We start from the raw sequence: 26,677 nt of genomic DNA on the forward strand, positions 1-26,677 counted from the left end.
TTTGGTTGCCCTACCTTTCCCCCTCGGGGTACTGTGCCTAGACTGTACCCGAACCATCTCCCCTTTAAAGGCTGCCCATTGTTCGATTACTGTTTTGCCTGCCAATCTTTGATTCCAATTTACCCGGGCCAGATCCGTTCTCAACCCACTGAAATCGGCCCTCCTCCAATTCAGGACTTTTACTCTAGATTGCAATAATTCAAGAGAGGGGACAATCTTATATTTACAATAATATAAGTTTAGCTGCTTAAGATAATCACACAAAATAAGCTAATATTCAATTCAGAGGGAGGAGAGAAAATTACTTGGAAGCAAAGTACTAAGATTTTGATGCCTGGTAATTGGTTTGTTTTTGACCCTTTATATACTGTGGAATTACATGCATCTTCCTGCCAAACAGTACACTGTAAGAATTTTCTTTAAGTAATGTAGATCAAGTTTCTCCAAATCCCATTTTGTTCACCAGTGATTCCGTTAATACCAATTAATCTGAGCCAGGAGCTAGCAAAACAGAGTGGAAGCCAGCAGCATTTGTAAGCTATATTGTACACACAGTGTTGACCCTAAGTCACCATTACAATAATAAGAAAAAACATACTTGAAAATGGACCATATTTGAAATGCAATATTTGGTATATTTCGTTAAATTTAAAAACATGTTGAGGGTAGTGGGGCATCACAGCATTAATGGTACATCATAAATAATCCGCTTTAATTATTTAGTTAAAATTAGACATCATTAGGATTACATTTGGATTTTTAAAAATTATTCCCAAATCAACTGAGATTTCCAGAGTAATATTTCACTATCTTTAGTTCACCTTCTAAGAAAGTAGTTTGGTCTTGGGAATATATGTCTCCTGTAGACAGAAGCAAAGTAAATTCAGAACAAGAGATGCACAAAACATGACTTAGCTAATTTCTAAATAGTTTTGTAAATTGGTATATTCTAATGCTCTAGGGTCAAAACAAAGAGGAGGATGATTCAAAACTCTGCATTAATAAAATAACCAAATCCTCAGAGACCAAAACAATATCTCTCTTCTCAGTATTTCTTCTAACAAGTAGTTTTTTTCCACCTTTTGTTTTTAAAAGCACAAGTAAAAACTCCAGTTAGTATTTTAAATTAATTTCTCTGTTAGTTTGTCAAAATTCTGAATACTTTACTGCGGCAATCCTTTTGTTACAAGAAGTACATTCTCACCTACATTGAGAGCACACAGCATATGGCTCCAGATAAAACTCACCAGTTTGCAGGCTGGTGCTATTTACGTACTAAATTCAGGCTGCAAGGTGGCTGCGGCAGTGTTTACATTGAAAAACCAATCTGAGCCTCGTCAGTTAGAGCTCCAGTCACTTTGTAGAATAGTGGGTCTGATATGGGTCCAGTGAGATTATTTCTGAAGCAAGTAGGAATGCATCTTAAGTTAGAGGTTGAATCTCAAACCCGAACAGAGTGTGAAAGATGTTAAGCAACACAAAATAAAAGCTGCTTGTGGTAATTAAATGCCTCTGTGTTTATCAATGAATGTTATAGAAAGTGCATGACACTAACATGTTTTCAACATGGCGTTATATGCCATATGTAAAAGAAAAAAAAATTGCTGAAAAGGCAGAAGTTCCGAAGTCTTGGATATCTGAAAATTGGTGAGAAAGAATACAAGATAGGTGGCCCTTCTACTCTTTACCTGCATTAATTTTCTCCACAAAGTCCAAGCTGAGATGGTGAACTAACCACGGGTGGAGTTACAGAGAGCCCCTGGCTTCCTGTTCATCAGTGCATCATTAACAGTCTGACATAGCCATGCTCACAGAATCATACCTTTCAGCCAATGTCCCAGACTCTTCCATCACCATCCCTGGGTACATCCTGTCCCACCGGCAGGACAGACCCACCAGAGGTGGCGGTACAGTGATATATAGTCAGGAGGGAGTGGCCCTGGGAATCCTCAACATTGACTCTGGACCCCGAGAAATCTCATGGCATCAGATCAAACATGGGCAAGGAAACCTCCTGCTGATTACCACCTACCGTCCTCCCTCAGCTGATGAAACAGTCCTCCTCCATGTTGAACACCACTTGGAGGAAGCACTGAGGGTAAGCAAGGGCACAGAATGTACTGAGTGGGGAACTTCGATGTCCATCACTAAGAGTGGCTCGGTAGCACCACCACTGACCGAGTTGACTGAGTCCTGAAGGATATAGCTGCCAGACTGGGCCTGTGGCAGGTGGTGAGCGAACCAACACGAGGGAAAAACTTACTTGACCTCGTCCTCACCAATCTACCTGTCGCAAATGCATCTGTCCATGACAGTACTGGTAGGAGTGACCACCGCATAGTCCTCGTGGAGACGAAGTCCCGTCTTCGCACTGAGGATACCATCCAACGTGTTGTGTGGCACTACCACCGTGCTAAATGGTATCGATTCAGAACAGATCTAGCAGCTCAAAACTGGGCATCCATGAGGCGCTGTGGGCCATCAGCAGCAGCAGAATTGTATTCCAGTACAATCTGTAACCTCATGGCCCGGCATATTCCTCACTACCATTACCAACAAGCCAGGGGATCAACCCTGCTTCAATGAGGAGTGTAGAAGAACATGCCAGGAGCAGCACCAGGCGTACCTAAAAATGAGGTGCCAAACTGGTGAAGCTACAATTCAGGACTACATGCATGCTAAACAACGGAAGCAACATGCTACAGACAGAGCTAAGCGATTCCACAACCAACGGATTAGATCAAAGCTCTGCAGTCCTGCCACATCCAGTCGTGAATGGTGGTGGACAATTAAACAACTAACGGGGGGAGGAGGAGGCTCTGCAAACATCCCCATCCTCAATGATAGTGGAGTCCAGCACGTGAGTGCAAAAGACAAGGCTGAAGCGTTTGCAACCATCTTCAGACAAAAGTGCCAAGTAGATGATCCATCTCGGCCTCCTCCCGATATCCCCACCATCACAGAAGCCAGTCTTCAGCCAATTCGATTCACTCCACGTGATATCAAGAAACGGCTGAGTGCACTGGATACAATAAAGGCTATGGGCCCCGACAACATCCCGGCTGTAGTGCTGAAGACTTGTGCTCCAGAACTAGCTGCGCCTCTAGCCAAACTGTTCCAGTAAAACTACAACACTGGCATCTACCCGACAATGTGGAAAATTGTCCAGGTATGTCCTGTTCACAAAAAGCAGGACAAATCCAATCCGGCCAATTACCGCCCCATCAGTCTACTCTCAATCGTCAGCAAAGTGATGGAAGGTGTCGTCGGCAGTGCTATCAAGCGGCACTTACTCACCAATAACCTGCTCACCGATGCTCAGTTTGGGTTCCGCCAGGACCACTCGGCTCCAGACCTCATTACAGCCTTGGTCCAAACATGGACAAAAGAGCTGAATTCCAGAGGTGAGGTGAGAGTGACTGCCCTTGACATCAAGGCAGCATTTGATCGAGTGTGGCACCAAGGAGCCCTTGTAAAATTGAAGTCAATGGAAATTAGGGGGAAAACTCTCCAGTGGCTGGAGTCATACCGAGCACAAAGGAAGATGGTAGTGGTTGTTGGAGGCCAATCATCTCAGCCCCAGGACATTGCTGCAGGAGTTCCTCAGGGCAGTGTCCTAGGCCCAACCATCTTCAGCTGCTTCATCAATGACATTCCCTCCATCATAAGGTCACAAATGGGGATGTTCACTGATGATTGCACAGTGTTCAGTTCCATTCGCAACCCCTCAGATAATGAAGCAGTCCGTGCCCGCATGCAGCAAGACCTGGACAACATCCAGGCTTGAGCTCATAAGTGGCAAGTAACACTCGCGTCAGACAAGTGCCAGGCAATGACCATCTCCAACAAGAGAGTGTCTAACCACCTCCCCTTGACATTCAACAGCATTACCATCGCTGAATCCCCCACCATCAACATCCTGGGGGTCACCATTGATCGGAAACTTAACTGGACCAGACACATAAATACTACGGCTACAAGAACAGGTCAGAGGCTGGGTATTCTGCGGCGAGTGACTCATCTCCTGACTCCCCAAAGTCTTTCCACCATCTACAAGGCACAAGTCAGGAGTGTGATGGAATACTCTCCACTTGCCTGGATGAGTGCAGCTCCAACAACACCAAAGAAGCTCAACACCATCCAGGGCAAAGCAGCCCGCTTGGTTGGCATCCCATCCACCACCCGAAACATTCACTCCCTTCACCACCGGTGCACAGTGGCTGCAGTGTGTACCATCCACAGGATGCACTGCAGCAACTCGCCAAGGCTTCTTCTACAGCACCTCCCAAACCCGCAACCTCTACCACCTAGAAGGACAAGAGCAGCAGGTACATGGGAACACCACCTGCACGTTCCCCTCCAAGTCACACACCATCCCGACTTGGAAATATATCGCCGTTCCTTCATTGTCGCTGGGTCAAAATCCTGGAATTCCCTTCCTAACAGCACTGTGGGAGAACCTTCACCACACGGACTGCAGCGGTTCAAGAAGGCGGCTCACCACCACCTTCTCAAGCGCAATTCGGGATGGGTAATAAATGCCGGCCTCGCCAGCGACGCCCACGTCCCCTGAACGAATCAAAAAAAAACTAGCTGCAGTATCTTGCAATATTGGCATAATGAGAATACCAAACTTGTTGCAGTGCAGTACTGGACTTATTTCACTTGTACATATGACACTGATGACTTCTGGGATCTGTCCCTAGGGTGAAATGAATCCAGTAAATTACTGCACTTAGTGGGATGGCATAGATTAACGAGATCCTTGTAATTTTTCTCTATTTGCTCCTGCCAACCAATTGACTGTTCTTCTCTGCACGGAGGTTAGAAGAGTACAGCCCATAGTCATCTCTAATTATAGCATCAATGTCACTCTTCAGCTCGCCACACAGTGGAACAATGCAGGAAGGGGCTTTCCCCCTCAAATTAAAAAAATTATTTTTACTTCTCTTCAGATTTTCCCCACGTGCTACTGCACAACCAATAATTCAGCTACGGAACCTGCTGCAAGGCCTCTATTAACGCAATCTTGATTGATAAATTGATAAATCTGCCAATTCTCCCTCCTAGATCATTGGAACTCAACATGAGCAAAATTGTATGAACATTGCTCCATCGAGTCACCCTATAGTCTTCCCAAATTACCCAGCTGAGACTGACAAGATGGTCCTTTGATCAAGCTCAAACATGAATGCTGTCTGAACCTAGGATTCAAACACCGGTTTCCTATTAAAGAGTCCAGTTTTCAAATTCTACAGCAACTGGAGTTCCAGTTTCTTCTCTCCCACCCCTTCATTTTTAAGGGTTTACATCAATAATCTCAAACACACTAAATGGAAATAATCATCCATTTATAAATCACCTTATCCTCTGATGCGAGGAAGTCAATTATAAACTTGACTTCAATTGAAATAACCCTTCAATTTCTTTAAGACACAAGGTCAAATTATAGTCAAATAAACATATGCACAATACTTTTGACACACAAAAGAAAAATAAATCCCAAAATTAAGACGCTGAACATTCAAAATTTATATTATTGAGAGGGTACATAATTTCTTAAAAAGCAGGCTTGAAAATTGCCTGATAAGGGGGTGGGGAACTTACAAAGTTGGAATAGTGTTAGCTGATTGGGTTGTGTCATCACTGTTCGTGAAAGATGTGTCATGTATAACTAACCTAATAAGAGTTCTCAGACGGTCACCAAGGTGGTTGATAGAAGAGGATTTATGAGATGTGGAATACATGAATTTTCAGAAGGCATTTGATAAGGTTCGGCAAAAGAGATTTCTGGCTGAAACTGAGGCCAATATAATTACATAAAGACAAATGAGTTGGGAGGTAGGAAGCTGAGAGCTAGGACAAAGGGACATTTGTGGATTGGTGTCCCCCAGGGATCGGTACTGGGGCCATAGCTCTTGTTCTGAAGTTGGGAATAGAAAGGAGTATAACCAAGTTTGCAGATGATACTAAGCTAGGAAGTAGATTTTATAAATTTGTACTCCCAGAATTAACGGCCCAATGATGATCTCCGCACCTGAACTCATCTGTGTCCCAAACACGTGGAGCGCAAATTTATTTTAAAAATCTACTCTATAGAAAGCAGAAAACTCCAAAAGGGACACAGATCAAATAAACTAGTGGGGAGACTGATGGCAGATGGAGCTTAATATACCAAAGTATGAGCTGTATATTCTGAACGCAAGACTGGCAAAGAGCAGTACGCTGTAAATGGGAAAGCATTATGGAGAGTTAGTTGAACAAAGATTTAGAGTCCAAGTACATAAGCAATTAAAAGCTAGCTCACACTTGCAAAATATAATCTAAAGGCTAATGTGGTGCTGGACTTCAGAGGATCAAACATAGGCCATTCAGCCGCTCGAGCCTGCTCCTCCATTCAATTAGATCATGGCTGATCTATACCTCAACTCCATTTATCTGCCTTAGATCCAAATCCCTTAATACTCTTACCTGACTAAAATCTATTGATTGCAATTTTGAAAGCTCCAATTGACCCAGCATGCACAGCCTTTTGGGGCAGAGAATTCTCGATCTTTATCACCCTCTGTGTGAAAAAGTGCTTCCGGGATTTCCCTCCTAAATAGCCTAGCACTAATTTTAAGATTATGTCCCCTCGTTCTTGATTCCACCATCAGATACAATAGTTTCTCTGTATCTACCCTATCGAATCCTTTTGACATTTTAAACACCTCAATCTGATCATCCCTCAATCTCCGATACTCAAGGGAATACAAGCCAAGTTTACGCAACCCGTCCCCATAGTTTAACTGGCTAAGCCTTGGTATCATTCTGGTGAATATGCGCTCTACCCTCTCAAGGGCCAATATATTCTCCCTGAGGTGCAGTAACCCAAAACTATATGAGTACTCCAGATGGGGTCTGACCAAGGCTCTATACAACTGAAACATTACTTCCTAACCTTTATAATCCAGCCCCCTTGAGATAAAGGCCAGCATTCCATTTGCCTTTTGGATTGCTTTTTGTACCTGTCTACTAAGCTTTCAATTTTCATCACGAGGTATAGACTATAAAAGCAAGGAAGTACTACTGTACAGAGTATTGGTCAGACCTCATTTGGAATAGTGCCCCATCTTAAAAGTCTTGGCCTTGGATAAAGTCCAGCAATGGTACCTAGCATGAAGAAATTCAGTTATGATGAGCGACTGAGTAAACTTGAATTATACTCCCTGGAGATGACAACAGTTGAAGGGTGAAAGGAAAGGAACACAGGAACAGGAATAGGCCATTCAACCCCTCCAGCCTGTTGTGCCATGACCGATCTGTGGCTTAACTCCATCTACCCACCTTGGATCCGTAACCCTTGCCGAACAAAAATCTATCAATCTCAGTTTTGAAATTTTCAATTGACCTAGCCTCAACACCTTTTAGGGGGAGAGTTTTCCAGATTTCCACTACCCTTTGTGTGAAGAAGTGCTTTCTAACATTACCCTTGAACCTTGCTCTAATTTTAAGGTTATGCCCCCTTGTTCCAGACTCCCCCACCAGAGGAAATAGTTTCTCTTTATCTCCTTTAATCATCTTAACACCTCAATTAGATCACCCCTTACATTTCTACACTCAAGAGTACACAAGCCTAGTCTATGCAACCTGTCCTCATAAGTTAACCCTTTTAGCCCCAGTACAATTCTGGTGAATCTGCGCTGTCACCCCTCCAAGGTCAATATATCCTTCCTGCGGTACGGTGTCCAAAACTGAACACAGTATTCCAGAAGCGGTCTGACCAGAGCTTTATATAACTATCATAACTTCCACCTCATTGTATTCCAGCAATCTTGAGATAAAGGCCAACATTCCATTAAACATTTAAATTATTTTTTGTACCTGTCTACTAGTTTTTAGTGATTTCTGCACTTGGGACTCCTAAATCTCTCTGTTCCTCCACAGTTCCTAGCTTCTCGGCATTTAGAAAATTCTATGATCTATCTTTCTTGAGTCCAAAGTGGATGACCTCACACTTTCCCACATTGAACTCCATCTGCCACAGTTTTGCCCACTTATTTAATCTATCAATGTCAATTTGCAACTTTCTGCTCCCATCTACACTATTTTACTGTGCCACCTAACTTGGTGTAGTCTACAATCTTGGATCTATGGCTCTCTATTCCCTTATCCAAGTTATTAGTAAATCTAGTGAAAAGCTGAAACTCCAGTACAGATCCCTGGGAGATACCATTAGTCACATCCTGCAAGGTCTTGCATTTATATTGTGCCTTTCATAACCTCAGGGCGCCCTAAAGCGTTTTACAACCAATTAAGCATTTTTGAAGTGTAGTCACTGTTGTAATGTAGGGAAATACAGCAGCCAATTTGCGCATAGCAAGGTCCCACAAACAGCAATGAGATACATGACCAGATAATCTGTTTTAGTGGTGCTGGTTGAGGGATAAATATTGGCCAGCACACGGGGACAACTCCCCTGCTCTTCTTCGAATAGTGCTATGGGATCTTTTATGTCAAACTGAGAGGGTAGATGGGGCCTCGGTTTAACGTCTCATCAGAAAGACAGCACCTCCAGCAATACAGCACTCCCTCAGCACCACATTGAAGTGTCAGCTTAGATTAGGTGCTCAAGTTTCTGGAGTAGGCAAGAGTGCTACCACTGAGCCAAGGTGATTTGATTGAGGTGTTTAGGAACTTGACAGGAGAGATAGGAAACAACTCCCCACTTCAGTCAGGGAATCCAGAATGAGGTATCTTAGAGTTTGAGTTAAAGTGGTTAAAAGAAAATCCAGAAAAACGTTTTCACATAAAGGGCTGCGAGAATGTAGAATGCGTTACCCAGAAGTCCAAAGATGCAAAATCAATTGAGGTGTTTAAAAGGGAGGTGGACACATACTTAGGAAATAAGGACATTAAGTGATATGGAGAAACAACAGGGAATTAAGAATAAAAAGAGCTGCCATGGCTAACAAAAATGGTGGGACAGACTTCATGAGACAAGTGTCTGCCTCTTGTTCCAATGTCTGGTGAAATCTGAAGAAGTAGTTTATGTTTTAACTATTGAGGTGACATGCTAGTGCTCAGATAGGTAGAGATTAGTTGATGGCATCATAACTTAAATCTGCCTCCTTATGGCGGAGGGGAAACTACAAAACCTTAAAGTCTGTATTAGATAACTGAAAACTGTAATTAACTGTAACTAATTCAGTTAACTGTATTAGTTAACTGAAAGCGCAAAAAAAATGAAACATTTCAGTGTTAACATTTACAATCATATGGATCTCCATCATGCATATTGCACGTGACCTTAATTTAAAGTGAGCACTATCTTCATGAAAAGACAGGTATAGGAAAAAACTTTTATAGGGAGTGTTGACCCTAAGTCTCCATTACAATAATAAGAAAAAACATACTTGAAAACAGAACATATTTGAAATGCAATGTTTGGTATATTTCTTTAAATTTAAACTAAACCCATTGAGGGGTGTGGGGCATCACAGCATTAATGGAGTACCATAAATAATTCGCGTTAATTATTTAGTTAAAATTAGAAATCATTAGGATTACATTTGGATTTTTAAAAATTATTCCCAAATCAACTGAGATTTCCAGAGTAATATTTCACTATCTTTAGTTCACCTTCTAAGAAAGTAGTTTGGTCTTGGGAATATATGTCGCCTGTAGACAGAAGCAAAGTAAATTCAGAACAAGAGATGCACAAAACATGACTTAGCTAATTTCTAAATAGTTTTGTAAATTGGTATATTCTAATGCTCTAGGGGCAAAACAAAGAGGATGATTCAAAACTGTGCATTAATAAAATAACCAATTCCTCAGAGACCAAAACAATATCTCTCTTCAGTATTTCTTCTAACAAATAGTTTCTTCCTCCTTTTTCTTTAAAAAGCACAAGTAAAAACTCCAGTTAGTATTTTAATAAATTTCTCTATTAGTTTGTCAAAAATTCTAAATACTTTACTGTGGCAATCCTTTTGTTACTCGTGTACATACTCACCCACATTAAGAGCACACAGCATATGGCTCCAGATAAAACTCAAGAGGTTGCAGGCTGGTGCTGTTTACGTACTAAATTCAGGCTGCAAGGTGGCTGTGGCAGTGTTTACATTGAAAAAGCAATCTGAGCCTGGTCAGTTAGAGCTCCAGTCACTTTTTGGAAAAGTGGGAGCAACACCTCTCTGGGTCTGATATGGGTCCAGTGAGATTATTTCTGAAGCAAGCAGGAATGCATCTTAAGTTAGAGGTTGAATCTCAAACCCAAACACACAGAATGTGAAAGATCTTAAGCAACACAAAATAAAAGCTGCTTGTGGTAAATAAATGCCTCTGTATTTATCAGTGAATGTTATAGAACATGCACTAAACATGACACTAACATGTTTTCAGCATGGCATTATATGCCATTTGTAAAAGAAAAAAAATTGCTGAATTTTCATTAAAAAGGCAGAAGTTCTGAAGTCTTGGATATCTGAAAATTGGTGAGAAAGAATACAAGATAGGTGGCCCTTCTACTCTTTACCTGCATTAATTTTCTCCACACAGCCCAAACTGAGATGGTGAACTAACCATCAGCGGAGTTACAGAGAGCCCCTGACTTCCCGTTCATCAGTGCATCAATAACTAGCTGCCGTATCTTGCAATTTGGCATAATGAGAATACCAAACTTGTTGCAGTGCAGTACTGGACTTATTTCACTTGTACATATGACACTGATGACTTCTGGGATCTGTCCCTAGGGTGAAATGAATCCAGTAAATTACTGCACTTAGTGGGATGGCATAGATTAACGAGATCCTTGTAATTTTTCTCTATTTGCTCCTGCCAACCAATTGACTGTTCTTCTCTGCACGGAGGTTAGAAGAGTACAGCCCATAGTCATCTCTAATTATAGCATCAATGTCACTCTTCAGCTCGCCACACAGTGGAACAATGCAGGAAGGGGCTTTCCCCCTCAAATTTAAAAAATAATTTTTACTTCTCTTCAGATTTTCCCCACGTGCTACTGCACAACCAATAATTCAGCTACGGAACCTGCTGCAAGGCCTCTATTAACGCAATCTGTATGTAGCCCAAATTGATAAATCTGCCAATTCTCCCTCCTAGATCATTGAAACTCAACATGTGCAAAATTGTATGAACATTGCTCCATCGAGTCACCCTATAGTCTTCCCAAATTACCCAGCCGAGACTGACAAGATGGTCCTTTGATCAAGCTCAAACATGAATGCTGTCTGAACCTGGGATTCAAACACCGGTTTCCTATTAAAGAGTCCAGTTTTCAAATTCTACAGCAACTGGAGTTCCAGTTTCTTCTCTCCCACCCCTTCATTTTTAAGGGTTTACATCAATAATCTCAAACACACTAAATGGAAGTAATCATCCATTTTTAAATCACCTTATCCTCTGATGCGAGGAAGTCAATTATAAACTTGACTTCAATTGAAATAACCCTTCAATTTCTTTAAGACACAAGGTCAAATTATAGTCAAATAAACATATGCACACCTACTTTTGACACACAAAAGAAAAACAAATCCCAAAAAATTAAGACGGTGAACATTCAAAATGTATATTATTGACGAGGTGCATAATTTCTTAAAAAACAGGCTTAAAAATTGCCTGTTGAGGCGGGGGTGGGGAACTTACAAAGTTGGAAAGGTGTTAGTTGATTGCATTGAGTCAGCATAATTTGTGAAAAATTATGTCGTGTATAACTAATCTAAGAAGAGTTCTCAGAGTCACCAAGGTAGTTGATAGAAGAGGATTAATGAGATCTGGAATACATGAATTTTCAGTGAATGACCTCACATTTCCCCACACTGAACTTCATCTGCCACAGTTTTGCCCACTCACTTAATCTATCAGCATCCCATTGCAACTTTCTGCTCCTATCTACACTATTTACCATGCCACCTAACTTGGTGCAGTCAGCAAACTTGGATATATGGCTCTCTATTCCTTTATCTAAGTCATTGATAAATATAGTGAAAAGCTGAAACTCCAGTGTAGATCCCTGGGGGACACCACTAGTCACATCCTGCAAGGTGTTACATTTATACAGTGCCTGTCACAACCTCAGGATGTCCCAAAGTGTTTTACAGCCAATTAAGCATTTTTGAAGTGTAGTCACTGTTGTAATGTAGGGAAATAAGGCAACCAATTTGTGCACAGCAAGGTCCCACAAACAGCAATGAGATACATGACCAAATAATGTGTTTTATTGATGCTGGTTGAGGGATAAATATTGACCAGGACACTGGGGCAACTCTCCTGTTCTTCTTCAAATAGTGCTATGGGAGAGGGCAGACGGGGTCTCGCTTTGACGTCTCATCAGAAAGACGGCACCTCCAGCAGCGAAGCACTCCCTCAGTACCACACTGAAGTATCAACTTAGATTAGGTGCTCAAGTTTCTGGACTGGGACTAGAACCCACAACCTTCTGACTCAGAGACAAGAGTGCTACCATCGAGCCAAGGTGATTTGATTGAGGTGTTTAGGAACTTGACAGGATAGGAAACAACTCCCCCCCCCCCTCTTCAGTAGGGGAATCCAGAACAAGGTATCTTAGAGTTTGAGTTAAAGTGGTTAAAAGAAAATCCAGAAAAACGTTTTCACATGAAGGGTTGTGAGAATGTACCCGGAAGTCCATAGATGCAAAATCAATTGAGGTTTTTAAAAAGAAGGTGGACACATACTTGGGAAATAAGGACGTTAAGTGATATGAAGAAACAACAGTGAATTGAGAATAAAAAGAGAGCTGTCATGGCTAACAAAAATGGTGGGACAGACTTCATGAGACAATTGTCTGCCTCTTGTTCCAATGTCTGGTGAAAATCTAAAGAAGTAGGTATGTTTTAACTCATGAGGTGACATGCTAGTGCTCAGATAGGTAGCGATTAGTTGATGGCATCATAACTTAAATCCACCTCCTCATGGCGGAGGGGAAACTACAAAACCTTAAAGTCTGTATCAGTTAACTGAAAAAGCGCAGCAGAAACATGCAACATTTCAGTGTTACCATTCTACAATCATGTGGATCTCCATCATGCACATTGCATATGACCTTAGTTTAAAGTAAGAACTATCTTCATGAAGACAGGTATAGCCATGCATCATTTTTGTCATGTCATACGATGATGCGTTTGGATACAATACATTTCTGTTTGTGAACAAACAAAATGAGGTCGGCGAAACACTTTTCATGAAGGTGGAGCCCTTTTAAAAAGTCTTTAAATCAAACACAATGCACAGAAAGATGCTGCTGCCTTTATGAAAGACATGCTTTTTTCTCCTGCATTATCAACCATGATGAGGCAAAAACCTAAACTGCTGTCAGCATACAACGTTAAATGCAAAATGTATTTCAAACAAGAAAATAAAAGCAACATGCCAACAACAGCAGACCTGTTCTTTGTGAGGCAGGCAGCCCGTTAGTTGCAGTGTACCTGTTGGTCCTGTTGATGGTGGATAGCCCACAGAAGACGTTGGAGCTCCAGGTCCGCCATGCTGGTAGGATGCTCCAGAGAGAGGAGGAAAAGCAGTAGCAGGGCCAGGTGCTGTTGGGGATGTCTGTGGCTGTCCTTGATACAGAGGAGCCACAGAAGGAGGCAAAGAGTGAGAAGGAACAGAAGGCAAATAACCAGATGAGTAGGAAGGGGGTGGAGGTGCAGTAGGTTGCTGAGGTTGATAATAAGTTGGTCCCCCTGCTCCTTGGGGGTACTGTTGTAGTTGGTAAGCTATGGAACAGAATTATGTTAGTAAACAAGTAAGAATGATTAAATAAGCATTTATCATGGGTTTTAACCAGCGAAACATTGGGCAAAATCAACCAGCACACAAATACCATAAGATGTTGAACTACAAATTTGTTGTTAAAGCGAACAAGTCAAAACTCTTTAATTCTACTGAGGCTGGAGGGTGAGGAGGCAAAACAAGGAAATGGTTGGGGGTGGGGGTGGGGGGGGCAGCATGGCTCCACCCACTGCAATTCATCAGAATTTGGTTCCTAATTACCCGCAAACGTACTTACATACCAACTATCCAATCCTTATTTAGTTAAATTACATAGAATTTTACAGCACAGAAACAGGCCATTTGGCCCAACTGGTCTATGCTGGTGTTTACGCTCCACACAAGCCTCTTCTCACCTTACTTCATCTCACCCTATCATCATGTCCTTCTATTCCTTTCTCCCTCATGTATTTATCTAGCTTCCCCTTAAATGCATCTATGCTATTCGCCTCAACTGCTCCATGTTAACATTTATGTTCCTATAGGTTGAAGACCAGCCATGACCTTATTGAACGGTGCAGCAGGCTCGAGGGGCCGTATGGCCGACTCCTGCTCCTATTTCTTATGTGGTAGCGAGTTCCACATTCCCACCACTCTGAGTAAAGAAGATTCGCCTGAACTCCTTATTGGATTTACTTGTGACTATCTTATATTTATGGCCCCTAGTTTTGGACTCCCCCTCAAGTCGAAACATCTTCTGTATGTCTACCCTGTCAAATCCCTTCATAATTTTTAAGACCTCTAATATTAGCACATTATAAGAATTGAAAAATAAAACTGACATATTATGGTCACTAAAGTACCCTATTTACCATGAGATCAGGATTATGCATATATTATGCAAAAAAAATTTAAATCCTTCCCTATTTTTATGGTTACTGTTTTGGGTCAAATGATTTTCTATGCATCGTCACCCCTCCTCCAATCCACCTTTAGTATTCAAGGTTTCAGCCTTGTTAGCCTACACTGTGAAACTCTTTCCCTATACTTCTCCACCTTGCTACCTCTCTCCATACTTTCAAAAGCTTCCTAAAAAGCTCTCTCTTTGATCATTCCTTTGGTCACCTTCCCTAACTCTTCGCCTCCTTTATTAAGTGCTTAGTAAGTTAAATGTGTGCTACAAGTGCAAGTTGTCATTGTTGATGTGTACAAATCATCCCAAATACTCAGGGTACATAAATACAGGTATGAAGGTGGAACTTACATGATGGATTTTATGGTACAATGCAGAGAGCTGGACCTTTATTACACTTTTTCTGTTCAACAGTGGAGATTCTTTATTAACTAAATGGGACTGCTAAAATAGGACTATAAAGGTCCATCATCAAGCAAAAAATTCAGTACTTTTAGATGCAGGAAATTATTTTTTTTTTTTGCAGAGGGGGTAAATTCATTATCAAAACCCTAAATATATACCAACATTAAATTGTTGGACAGCCAGCTGGAGTTCTTCCTTCAGGACTTTAATTGTCCACATTTATTGCTAGCCTGGGACCACCATAATTCTAGTCCCCATCATAAACACTTCATTTCACAACACACAGCAGCATTACTACCATCTCAACTATTTCCAGGATGGTAAGGACAACTAAATGGACACATGTCCTGTGGGTAATAAAATAATTCAACCATCATGCACTTGCTAGATAGTGGATATTTTCTGAAACTGGTTCAGTTGCTATTGTCTGACTCAAGTGATACAGGATTTATTCATCAAATAACGTCTATGAAAGTCTGATTCAGATCAAAGGAGGTGTTACTGATTATACTTACTTTGAGGGAACGTTTGACGGGACCCCACTTGGGAATACATGTTATATGCGGTTGATGTTGAGGTTGATGATTGCACCTGCCCACCGGGATTTGGAATTCCCTGCAGCACAAAACCTGGCGGTGGTGGGGCTTCACCCTGGAGAATGAGCAAAACAGCACTTGAAGCTATAGAAATGCATTCAAAACGTAATAATACAATATATGTAGCCACATAGAGGATAAAAGACCGTGTGAACATGTTAGAGAGCTGTAATGCATTTGAGTGGTTAGCATGGTATTAAACTATAAGGGTTAACTCTCGGGAAGAGCGATTTCATTCAAATCCCAAGACTGCGGCTGTCTTGGAACACCATAAAAACTTATAAACAACCTACGTTGTTTAACCTACATACAACTGTCCTCATGTTAAACAATTTCTCAAAGAGCTTTGCAAGACAGAGACATGGGCACTGAGCAGGAAAAGGAGGGTTTTGGGGAAGGGGAGGAGATGGAAGGCAGTGTCCAAAATGTGTTATTTTTTAAAAAGGAGAATTTGAAGACAGGAAGGAAGGTAGCAAGGGGTTGTGGGAAAGAATTCCTGAGCGCAGGGTAGCACTGACTTAAGTTGCGGGACAGGAGACAAGGTAGAGAATCAAAGGGAACACATCAGGAGGTAGATGGAAGTCAGTGAAGCTTGGATCCAGAGTGGCAGCCATTTCTTTTTATACAAGATATATGTCCAATTTTCTTAATGTTTTTCTGAGTACCCAGTTGCCATTTAATTCACACTATCGCTGCAATTACAGTCAACTTTTCTTATATGGCTCAATGTTAAATGAAAGGCAGAGGCGGTTTGTTAAAACATTAGGGCTAGAAGTCTATAGTCATGTAAGATAAGCTACAGAAGAAACTGCTTCACTGATAAACAGTCTACTATTTTTACATATTATAACAGAGGAGTCTTTAGACAGCACTTCAGTTGGAAAGAACAGATAGCAACTGTCTGCATTTAATTTGCAACACTTCTTTATCTCCAAGATAAATGTCTAAAACATAACTTATACAGATACAATGTATCAATTTTAAGATTTTTTTTTCAAATTGGAGGTTCAACCAAATTCGAAAGATAGTGAATTTTAATCTATCACTCAAACATCAGTCCCATGTCGCACTGGAGAGTCAGTATTCAATTTTCTCCTCACTCATCCAGTTTTTTTTCTGGATAGCAGCTCAAACTGATGACATGAATGCAGGTGGGCCATAGTTTTGCTTTACAGGCTTGCATAGAATTTTGTCTCAAAGAAAGAATATATTCTTCTTTTAAAAAAATTAAAGTTGTCAAAATTTTGAGTGCAAGTAATTGTTTTTTTGGTTTGTGACCATCACCCAAAATGAACTGGATTTCATATAAAATGTTTGAAATTGGATCTCTTCCCAACGTAGAAGCATTTGGTTCAGAACATTTGACAGAGGGGAATAATGTAATTTTCCATCTTTTCAATGGCGTTGCGCTCTCTTTATTTTATCTTTGCATTCAACAAAAGAACGCACCTGAATAGCTTATCAGCAAAAGTACTTCAGCAGTGTACTATTAGTTTTGGCTCTGCAAAAAACGTTATCTGTAATGGGACCAATCATATCTTCAGTGCAACAACTAACTGCCTCTCCAGTAATAGAGTTCAATAATGCAGTGATAAAACCTGTGAATGAGACTCGCAAAAAGCAGCAGAATTTTTCAAATCACTCATTACGTGCAAGTTTCCATACTTCAAAATTTCCTTAAGCATCTATATTGGACTGGCAAACACTGATACATTGATTTTAACTGCCAAGTCCGGGTGGGTTTGGGGCTGTGGGGGAAACAAAATCCCATTTTTATGCAGCTGCAGGGAATTCTGCCTCCAACCTGCCGAAAAACGTGTACGACACAGACACACCTGGACGCGCATGAGTATCAGGAAGCCAGAAGTCCCGTCGGCAATTAAATCCAGCGGGCCGATAATTAAAGGGGCAAATGTACCTCATTGAGGTACTTAAGGTAGTTTATTTTTTGTATATTGGACACTTAAAAAGATTTTAACTGTACTTGGGCGGCTTTTCCACGGCTTCTGATTCACGCCTGATCCAGGCGGGAAGGGCCGGATCAATGAAAAATAAACTAAATTAAGTAAAATTACATTTCCCATTGTAAACAATAAATAAACAAACCTTAACACCGATGTCATATGCGCACCCCCACCCCCCCAATGTCTCTCCCAATGGCCAATGAGGTCTCTCTTTCTCTCCCCCGCCCCACATTTCTAGGATGTGTGGCTCCTCTGTTGACAGGCAGCCAGCCTGTCAATCAGGCTGGCTGCCAGGCGTGAAACCTGGAGGAAGATCGATTGGCCTCACTACGGTCATGATTGCAGATTGCGACCTGCCTACTTCCCTTCTAGGTTTTGCACCCACAAATCCTGCCGCCCCACCCCCACCCCGGCATCATGCCCATTGTATCACGATAAATCATGCCTTTTTTTAAAAAAAGGACATCTCTGTACTTTCTTCATCAATGTTGTGCACATTAAATCAACTACCTCTATCCTCCAACAGCTCTAGAAAAGGCATTCAGCCATAATGAACGTAGTAATAATAATAAAGTCACAAAAGTGGGGAAAACAATTGATCTTAAATATTATTCTCATTTTTTTTTCCATCTTGTGCTCAATGTGCTCTATAAAGCAATTTCACAGATGCCCGGGTGGAGGGAAACCTTTTTACAGAATTAGATCAATGTATTCAACATTTCCAAGCAGCGCAAAATACGCATCAGAATCAGTTACTGATTGGATTTACGTAAGGATGAGTTTCAATCAAAGTCGGAACTCTGGATTCGTTCCAAAATTTAAACAAAAAATATTCAGGGAAGATAGTAGTAAACCGGAGACAAAGCACAGACAGCAGGCGAAGTAAAGCAAAGTGGATTAAACACTAATCCTCATTGCCAATGCAACCTTTTTTTGCTGTGAGAAGAGGCTGCTAATTTGGGAGAGAACAGTAGGTTAACACTGTTGTACCTGTGTGTTAGATGCAGAGGCTGGTGGAAAGCTGGGAAGGGCAGTGGAAGTTTGGTTACTCCATGATGTAACAGTAGGGGCAGGTCTAACCTGAATCAAACAGAGACAGACACCAATAATGGAAAAAAAAAGGAACCACAGAACATTCGTCCATATTTTATATAAAGTAAAAGATGACATGATAGCTCCCCTTGAAAGACATGCACACCAACAAAAACAAATAAAAGCAAGTGCAATATAAAGACATTTTGACATTGAAGAGAAGGAAAAAATCTTACTGATCATATTTTAGATATAATGTTTAAACATATTCTGTTGCATGCATTCTGTTCAGATTAGCACTGTTTATGTCATTAAGACACATGACCAGTGCAGATACATGCACAATATCATGTTACAAAACAGGAGCCCCAGTTTTGAATCAATTTTCTGCTGACACTTACACATGGATTCTCTCGGACAGTTGTTGACGTCACCTGTGTAGTCAAGAAGAGGCCAATGGAAGGTACCTGTTGGGGGGTGGGCCAAAACAATAAGCCCTCCCAGTGAGGAGTTTTGCCTCAATGCAGAAAGGTGTTGGGAGAATCATTTTTTAAGTAGAAAATAAATTGAGCCACGTTTGAATCCAGTCTGCACAGAGTTAACTGGGGCATTTCTCTCCTCCCTAACTTTGAGGTTGAAGTGTCAGCTGGGGTTCCCACTTCTCATTGCTATTAAGGGACCCTACTGGGAGGGGTTTGTGTGTAACATTGGGTAAGGAGAGTATGGGCTTTGCGCTGATATTCCCTCACAGTTGAACAGTTTATGAGCAATCACTCTAAAGGCTGCACATGAAGAATGGCCACTTATGTTTGCATCAGTACCTTTAGGAGAGATGAGAAGATTGGAGTTAGGGAAAATTAAAGCTCCAGATGCGATCCCTGGTCAATGCTCTGTTAACCCATCTCACTTGGGCAGCACTGGGAGTGCACCAATTTTCCAGTGCCCCTTGGTTAGGGAAGGGAAAACTGGCCAGTGAATATGCTTCAGATTGGTATGAGGCAATCTCTACTGGAGGTGTGTGTGAATGGACGTTAGGTCATCGGATCAGGCAAAGTTGAATAACCTGCCGAGACTCACTGTCGAAGCTCTCACATGAACAATGGCCACTTGGTCAAGATACTGGAAGGCGCCTAGCACCTGTGCAACAGTACCCCAACAAGGAGGGAAAATAATATGAACAAAAAAAAAAACTGACAACATTTCACTGCATTTGGACAGAGTGTAAAATATTATTGTCACATAGCAAGCACACAGATGAAGCACAGAGATAAGTAATCAATGTAGCAATGTATTGTTGAACAAGCACCATCTAGTGGCTATGAAAGTGGAATCAATTCAAAGCAATGTTTAACAGCAGTCATTATTTTCATCTCAAACTGACCAGCAGATACTACAGCTTAAAGTTACTCTGCAATAAAAACTATTAGGGAGAAATCATTCTGATTCTGATCAACTGTTCTTAAGACTGTATTTCGTGACTGTGGCAGTCTATGCCAAGTCCTGTTGATTTAAAACTTGGAAGCAGATTTCCAAAATATAGCAGAGGGAGAGTATATAATATATAGGAAGACTCGATCCAGTTTGGTTCACCTCCTACCAACTAGTTACAGAACATGAAGAGCAAAAAACTGCAGGTGTTGGAAATCTGAAACAGAAAATGCTAGAAACACACAGGTGGGTCAGGCAGCATCTGTGGAGACAAAGGGTCTGCAGTCAAAACGTTAACTCCTCTGTTACTTGCTCCACAGATGCTGCCTGACCTGATGAGTGTTTCCAGCAATTTGTGTTTTTGTTTTAGTCACAGAGCATCATTGGTAGGGGCTGGGAGCAGGCTACTGCTGTCCTTTCTTAGCTAAGAATGGAGTGTGGGGAGCATGTGGATGGAATGGGGGTGGGGGGGTTAAAAAAAATAAAACTAGCATTTAACAAAAAAAAAACAAATTAAATCACCATGGGTGGGGAATTTCCTCTGTGCGCTACGTGTAGCAAAATGTAAATGCAGTCCTTATAAACAGGCACACTATTTTGTGACACCTAGCCCAGAGATAATCTTCCATCCCTGATGGCCTATTTTCTCCTTTCAAGGCCTGTGGCCCAACCTGTTCTGATTCCGATACAACTGGTATGATGCGAAACTTAACCCAACCGGTACAACACCAACACAGGAATAAACAGCACAGCCTGTTCCGCCTCACTTAAACCATGTTAGCCAATCAGGAATTGGAATTGACAATGGCCATGGAAAAGTTCACAGCCCTCATCACTCCAGTTGTATCGGCTACAGAACAGTTCTGACCGCAGGGCTTGAAAGGGGAGAAAATTGAGGTGGGAAAAACTGGGAAAGCAAATAAAAGGAAAAACAGAAAATGCTGAAAGCACACAAGTCAGACATGTTGTATAATGCCTTTAGGCGAGTGTATTAATCCGGAATGGAAAGGGTTAATCAGGTTAGCAGTAGAGATACTGCAGCTGGCCAGATTGATTCTCCGAAGGAATCTGTTAGTTTAATATTGCTATTTTTTTTTCTTCTGTGTAAAATTGTAACTTTTCACCTCAAAGTCTTAACACACAACATTTTGAAATACCTAATCAATATCTAGTTAAGAAAGTGAAATCTGTGGGAACAAGTAAGATAGTGTAGAAATGCCCTTGTGGCAAGTGCTGATGTTGGATATATAAAAGGGGTCTGTAGACCTGTGAATCAACAGACTCTCATGGTTGAATAAATATCAGAGAGGGAAAGAATATGCTAGGTCAAAGTTGATGTTTACTGGTGCCAATTACAAGGACACCAGAGTATTAATTAAGAAGAAGGGAGCCCAGTGCTCAGAGAAGTGTAATAAAGTTCATGTAAAGGCTGGAAAACAAAGGGGAGCTGTGGCTAGAGCTGTAATGTGGCAGTAATAAGAAAGGGTCGACATCCAAACGGGGAGCTCCAGTGAATCCTCCACAAAACAAACCATGGTTGGTGTAATTCTCAGAACAGAGATAATCACTGTATCCTGTTTGGTAGACCGGCTGGCTGTCGGGCGGGAATCGGAGAAGAGGATGGGATCGTGGGCAGTGGAGGACATGGACATGGACATGAACGGGGCGGGGGGGGTCTGATGCCAGAGGTGGAGATCGGGGGAGGGATGATGCCGGGAGGAGGTCAAAGGTCGGGTGAAGGGGTCAGATGAATAAGTCAGAGGTGGGGGAGGGGCGGGTGATCCAGCATCCAGGAAGGCGGGGGGGGGGGGGGGGGGGGCTGCGGAATAGGTCGATCACAGGGGTCCTGTTGCGCCAGGTAAGCTTGTTGGGCCTCGATGAAACACTCCTGCTCCTCCGGGCCCACAAGCAGGGCAATAAAGGCACTCATCTCATGGATCCGGTTCTTCCCACCTGCTTTCACCTAACGTGAATCGGAAGCAATGGGAAACCCGAACAGGTAAATTTAAAGTTGTTTTACTTTTGTAATACACAAAAAATTAAGTACCTCAACTATTTCAATGAGGTACATTGCCCCTTTAAGTATTCGCCTGCTGGCTTTAAGTGGGTGGGTGTCTGTTGTGTGCACACATCCAAACGCGCCTGGCTTAAACCTGGAAGTGGGCATGTGGGAGCCAGGATGCAGTCCCGCTCCACAAACTAATTATTTTTACTGCCCACCCGCCCCCAACCCTCCCGTTCTTGGGGGTTGAAATTACCCCCGAAGTCTGTCATAAATTTTTTAAAAATGTAAAGTATATATGTAGTCGTGCATATATGCAGCAACAGTCACTGTCAACAGTCAGGCATCTGTGGAGAGAACAGACTATTCTCAGGAATTACTAATAGACCACAATTGAGATCACAGCATTGCTGATGCAGGTTATTTATGCACTGTCCTTGCATTGGTAACATACTGGATTGGGGAAAGAAAAGAAACACTTGGTTTTATATAGTACCTTATTGTATCATCAAAATACATCACACAATGAATTACATTTGGAGGGCAGGAATAGTTGTTTAGTTGGGAGGGAAAGTCAGAGGTCCAAGACCACTGGAAGACCGCTGTAACACCAAGCAAACATTCGGACCTCCCAAACTACTGCATATCCCATTTTGTAATGATCTCTTTCATAGGCACCATCCAATATGGCTTTGAAAGAGAACGTTATAAAAGCACAAACTCAGTTGGACAGAACTCACTTACGCTAACTATTACAGTAAAGACCTTGAAAGAGCTGGAGATTATGTAAACAATTTCAAATTGTCTTTTTTTTAAAATCACACAGCACTGTGTTTGATGAGGTCTAATAAGTTGCAGTTGAGAGCAGGCCATAAAGTAAATAGAGGATGAACATGCCATGGTTTAGGCCATGAGGGATTGCACTGTACCTTTTAGATTTCTGGATTGATGGTTTTATGGGGAAATTGCTGGGTAACTTGGCAGCTGGGTGCAATTGCTTTTTCATGCTGCTATACACCATGATGTTACCAGAAGTCCAATGATAAAAACTTTTAAAAACTGGTTAAACCCCAGCCCATCTCCCACCCTGTGTAAAATCTACTCTTTGGTATCTTAAGCAAGATAGGGGAAGGGAATTTGAATATTTGACTTCCTTTAAAAAGTAAGCAATAGGTTAATGTACCCCTCCCTACTTATTCTCCAGACTTATGCTGGGTTACAGTTCCACAGGCACTGTACTGCTACACTATCTCACTCAAGAAGCCATTTTTCACGTCCAAGTGTAAGGAGGCTATATAATCATGGAGGTCAGCAAGCCCAGTCCAGTCCTTTCCTCTCCTAACATCCAGACGCAACGACTTGGCAGCAGGTCACTGGACAGTGATCAGGGGTGGGAACCCTGACTGATTTTTCATCTCTCTAGCCCTGTGGTGCTCTGGCCTGCCTTAGTGTGTATAGCTCACACAATATCTAATTACCCAATGATCCATTTTCCAGATATGCATGGTGCTATTTATATTATATTGCACTGATCATATTGTATTGTTCTGATTATATTGTATTGATTATATTACAAGTAAGCTGACTGAACAGGGTAGTTTATAAGTTAAAAAGTGAAAATTTAAAAAAATTAAAATGTGCCTTATAGTTATTTCTGATGATTAGTGCTAGGCAGAGGAGATTTTTTCAGTTCAATCATATGGGAGATGGGCGAGTAGGATGCAGCAGCATCACCTACTGTTTAGAGACCTGCAAGGACAGCTTTAAAAAAGTGTGACAGGCAAATGTTGACATAGGATTTTTCCATTATAAATGTTAACATAAAAAGCGTGCCTCAAAAATTGTGGCACAGGAAATAGGGTTAATTTGGGCAGAAAGTGCATGCCATACGCAAGATTTTTATCATTTATATATATAAAAAATAAAATTACATCTGTCTTGTCTGTCTGTTCAGTCATGCAGGAGCCTTACAATTGGTTCAGCATAAACTCATGTCTGATCTACCTGACTGATTCAATGTTTCTATTGTATTTGCTTGCTATCTACACTGTCATTTTTAATTGGTTCAGTCACTGAACCATGACAGCTCCCCGCATCCCAGCTTCTATTAAAAGTTAAACAGGTAGATTATAACATTATTTTTAATGCCTAATTTCTCTACTATTGAAATAAATAAATCTAATTTTTAAATTATGTTCCCAGTTTTCTATATACTGTTGTATCTGTTGTAGTTTGGCTTGCGGTTGATGGCAAAGCTGAAGCATGTTCAGAATACAGTGAATGTAACAAGGACCAATGTCAAATTTATATGCACTGCTGGACTCCAGCTGTTAGATCTGAATTAGATGATGAATGTAGCTATCAAGGGGAATCCAGGCTACTTTTTATCATGAGATATTCAATACCAATCAGAGCTTGGTTAGTGAAATAATCAGAAGGTACAATGGTCAAGCCACATTCTTTAGGATGATAAAAGACTCTGACGCAGATTGCAGCAGCAGTGAGATGCGTGCTGAGAAGCAGAATTGAAAACACTGCAAATAGCAACACTGCATTTATGTGGGAAAAATAGTCACCGACCTCCTGATGGGAGTGTGCAGCACCCACAAAGTCAGGAAGTCACCCACTCCTTCTGTCATTTCACAATTCTCCTGGATAGCCATTCTGTCTATTCTTCACTGAGATTTGGTTTAATTAATATATATCAATTCCTCCATCAGTCCAGTGAATAATAGATTTCTGTACCTGTGGAACTGCAAATGAACAAAAAACCCAGCAATAAATCGCCCTCAGTAACTACTGGATATCAGTTGAGAGATAAGGACCTTGGGGAAAATGTTATGATTTAGCACTCCAGGTGCAGGGAGTTGTGTGGCGGGAATGCACATTGCAAACTTGCACACGGAGATCAGTCCAACTCCAGGCCCACGTGATTTTCCACCCACTCAAATGAATGGGCAGGAAACCATGCAGGCCAGAAATCGGATACACTGACATCCATGCCTGAATTCCTGATATGTGTTCCCATCGCCAATCCAACAGCACTTGAACCCAAATGACTGGGTTTGCAGAGAGTAAAAAGAAAAATCTTTGAATGCTGACAACCTGAAATAAAAAAAGAGAAAATGTTTGAAATGATGTACAGCAGGTCAGGCAGTATCTGAAAGAGAAAAGACAGGTTAATGTTCTGATTGGGATCCTTCACCCAAAACATCCTGCTGCTATCTTTTCTCTTTCATATGCTGTGCTGTGTATTTCAAGCATTTACTGGTTTTATTTAAAATGGCTTTAATACTACATAGAACGTACAGCACTGAAACAGGCCATTCGGCCCAACTGGTCCATGCCGGTGTTTATGCTTCACACGAGCCTCCTCCCACTCTACTTCATCCAGCCCTATCAGCATAGCCTTCTACTTCTTTCTCCCTCATGTGTTTATCTAGCTTCCCCTTGATTCTTTAAGTATACTAAAGAGAATCAGGCAGCATTCAACTGTTGGCTTCTCCGGACTACCTCCCAGAGAACAGTCAGCTGCAATCTCCTTTCACGCCAAGTCTATTGATCATTTGCTGCCTGAACTCACATTTGATGAGGTTTCACTGCAGTGAATAATAAAGAATAAATCTTGCTGTAGAAAATATACACAAAATTAAAGAAAAAATTATAAAGTTCATGTGGAATAAAACGATCACATTCACTTCCTCACTAGCAATATCGTTTGCCACTTAATAGATCTGCAACAGCTTTTTTAAAATTTTGCAGCATGGGGGAAGCCATTTGGCCCATGGTGCCTGGACTGGCTCTCAGAAATAACTGTCCACTTAGTCCGATTCCTCTAGCCTTTCCCAGTACCCTTTTAACATTTTCTTTTAAAAATATTTATCCATCTCCCTTTTAAATTAAATTAATTATGGATTCTGCTTCAACTACTGTTTCTGGTAGGGCATTCCATGTCTTAATTCTCTACATTATAAAAAATTCCCTCAATCGCTCCCTTCATTTTTTGCTGATGTTAAATTTATGCTCTCTAATTACCAAATGACTACCAGTTGAAACAGTTTTTCCCTATTTACCTTATCAAAGCCCTTCATAATTTTGAAGTGCTCTATCAGATCTTCTCCTAACCACCTTTATTCTAATGAAAAGCAACCCAGTGTCTCTAGTCTCTCCTCATAACTATAGACTCTCGTTCCTGCCCTGTGCCCTAACGCATCAAATTTAAAATTCTCATCCTCATGTTTAAATCCCTTAACCGCCTCACCCCTCCCTAACTCTGTAATCTTCTCCACCACAACAACCCTCCGAGAACTCAGTGTTCCTCCATCCCTGGTCTCTTGTGTATACCCCAATCCCTTTGCCCCACCATGGGTGGTTGTGCCTTATGCCACCTAGGCCCTACACTCTGGAATTCCTTCTGTAAACCTCACCCTCTCCCTCTCCTCTTTTAAGACCCTCCTTAAAACTTACCTCTTTAACAAAGCTTTTAGTTATCCTTCCCAATATCTCCTTCTTTGGCTTGGTGTCGATTTTCGTCTGATTAAGCTTCTGTGAAGCGCCTTGAGACGTTTTTCTACATTAAACATGCTAAATAAATGCAAATTGCTGT

General features: G+C 41.4%; 1 protein-coding gene across 10 annotated transcripts in view; it reads right to left on the reverse strand.

Annotated features, from left to right (window-relative positions):
• The window catches only part of sec31a (SEC31 homolog A, COPII coat complex component), a 108,577-nt gene that overhangs the window by 15,424 nt on the left and 66,476 nt on the right, over positions 1 to 26,677 (reverse strand). For 2 of the 10 annotated variants that reach the window (XM_067989863.1, XM_067989837.1), the window contains 5 exons: positions 18,600 to 18,689; positions 15,565 to 15,700; positions 13,446 to 13,736; positions 9,622 to 9,660; positions 822 to 860 (listed from right to left, as the gene is read on the reverse strand). In XM_067989863.1, the coding sequence (XP_067845964.1) occupies positions 822 to 860; positions 9,622 to 9,660; positions 13,446 to 13,736; positions 15,565 to 15,700; positions 18,600 to 18,689 (595 nt within the window). The remainder of the gene's footprint in view (positions 1 to 821; positions 861 to 9,621; positions 9,661 to 13,445; positions 13,737 to 15,564; positions 15,701 to 18,599; positions 18,690 to 26,677) is intronic. The other 8 variants (XM_067989882.1, XM_067989890.1, XM_067989846.1 and 5 more) reach the window with 8 other exon arrangements.

Source organism: Heptranchias perlo, chromosome 1 (assembly GCF_035084215.1).
Source record: "Heptranchias perlo isolate sHepPer1 chromosome 1, sHepPer1.hap1, whole genome shotgun sequence".
In the NCBI taxonomy this organism is placed as follows: Eukaryota; Metazoa; Chordata; class Chondrichthyes; order Hexanchiformes; family Hexanchidae; genus Heptranchias; species Heptranchias perlo.